Genomic DNA, 1,622 nt, shown 5'->3' with positions numbered 1-1,622 from the left:
GTAAATTTCAGTTTATGGATGTTAAAGGCATCTCTTTGTTTTACAGAGGAGTTTACCCGTCTCGGTTCATGAATGTTAACGACATCTCTTTGTTTTACAGAGGAGTTTTGACGTCTCGGTTCATGGATGTTAAAGACATCTCTTTGTTTTACAGAGGAGTTTTGCCGTCTCGGTTCATGGATGTTAAAGACATCTCTTTGTTTTACAGAGGAGTTTTGCCGTCTCGGTTCATGGATGTTAAAGACATCTCTTTGTTTTACAGAGGAGTTTTGCCGTCTCGGTTCATGAATGTTAACGACATATCTTTGTTTTACAGAGGAGTTTTGCTGTCTCCAATTATGAGTGGGAAGATTCTTCATTAAATTTTTTTGGTGACAAATGGGAACTAATGCCAACGAAGTGGGACGTATCTCCTGCAGAACGTAAAGTAACTTCAAAACACTCGGATATAACTGGAATGGGTCGCAATTCGAATACACTGTGGGGCTTAGGCCGCGTGGAACGCGCTATGACTCCACTCCTCACCACCTCAACTACATCACTAGAATCTGTAGAGTGTCGGACACAGAAGGGATACAAACTACCATGGCAACATTACGTGTATGACACTTGTGCCTCTTGCTACCTTTATATGCCGATTTGGGCTTTCAAACCAGCCAACCCCAAGTTTTGGTAAGCAGTTTTTGGACTATAAAGTTCACTTTAATACATTTTCTCTATTTTCTAGTTTGAAAATTCTATGTTATTGGGAAAAAAGAAAATGCTATACGTTGAACAAGTCTAAAGTGATCAAATATAGTTCCATTTGCAAAATTCCGCAACTTGCTTTAATTGTGTAACATTCGAGTACTTGAATAATTTACAAGCTACACTCTCAAACCTAACATAATTACAACTAGATAGTACAAAATATTGCGAGTAACTCGGTAAACTAGGAAATTGTTTTTATTTATTTTATTGTTTCAGGTATTTGTCCATGGGAAGATTGAAGGACCCGCTGACGAATATTACTTATCTAGCTGAGACAACCAACCGTAGCCACCCAATTTTTAACACATTTTTGTCAAAGTGTTATGTAGACAAATGGGTGTCTTGTTGTGAGGCCGCAAGAGAGTGCTGTCAGAAAATGGCGACCACTGAAAACATTGAATATGGTAAATACAATTGTAATAAATTCGTGTTCTGTTTTTACTTTATAATACACCAGCCATATGCTTAATAAAAATTATATAGTTAATATGTTATAAATAATAATAAAATAATACCAGTTTAACTCGTACTTATTTTATGACAACTGTTTCTCAAAAAACATTGTTAAAGATTTCGTTATATATTGTTTTTTACTTGTAATAATGTTATTGTCAAATGGTTTGAAGTAACAAAATGGCTGTTTATAAGAACAGGAGCGTATAGCCCGTCTAAAATGACGGGGCAAGTACTACCACCCCTACCCCATATTATACCCTAACCTCACATTTCATAGCTAACTTAAATAAATAAATTTTGCGAAATCAAGCTTGACCAATAAAGAGTCAGGAAAGTGCAGTCGTGGCAGTCAAACGTCGGTAAATTTATTTGTAAGCCAATCAAAATTCAGATCATTCATGAAATGAATTCGTGGC

At 36.1% G+C, this 1,622-nt stretch overlaps 1 protein-coding gene across 1 annotated transcript; it reads left to right on the top strand.

Moving 5' to 3' along the window:
• Window positions 1-316: 316 nt before the first annotated feature.
• Window positions 317-1,154, top strand: LOC111084584 (the record flags this gene model as incomplete). Its single annotated transcript, XM_022381253.1, has 2 exons — window positions 317-672; window positions 967-1,154. Coding segments are annotated over 2 exons (544 nt in total), but the record flags the coding sequence as incomplete, so codon positions are not given.
• Between the last annotated feature and the right edge of the window lie 468 nt (window positions 1,155-1,622).

The sequence above is a fragment of the Limulus polyphemus genome, unplaced genomic scaffold, assembly GCF_000517525.1.
Source record: "Limulus polyphemus unplaced genomic scaffold, Limulus_polyphemus-2.1.2 Scaffold80904, whole genome shotgun sequence".
Lineage (NCBI taxonomy): Eukaryota > Metazoa > Arthropoda > Merostomata > Xiphosura > Limulidae > Limulus > Limulus polyphemus.
This window is presented reverse-complemented; position numbering and strand designations above follow the sequence as displayed.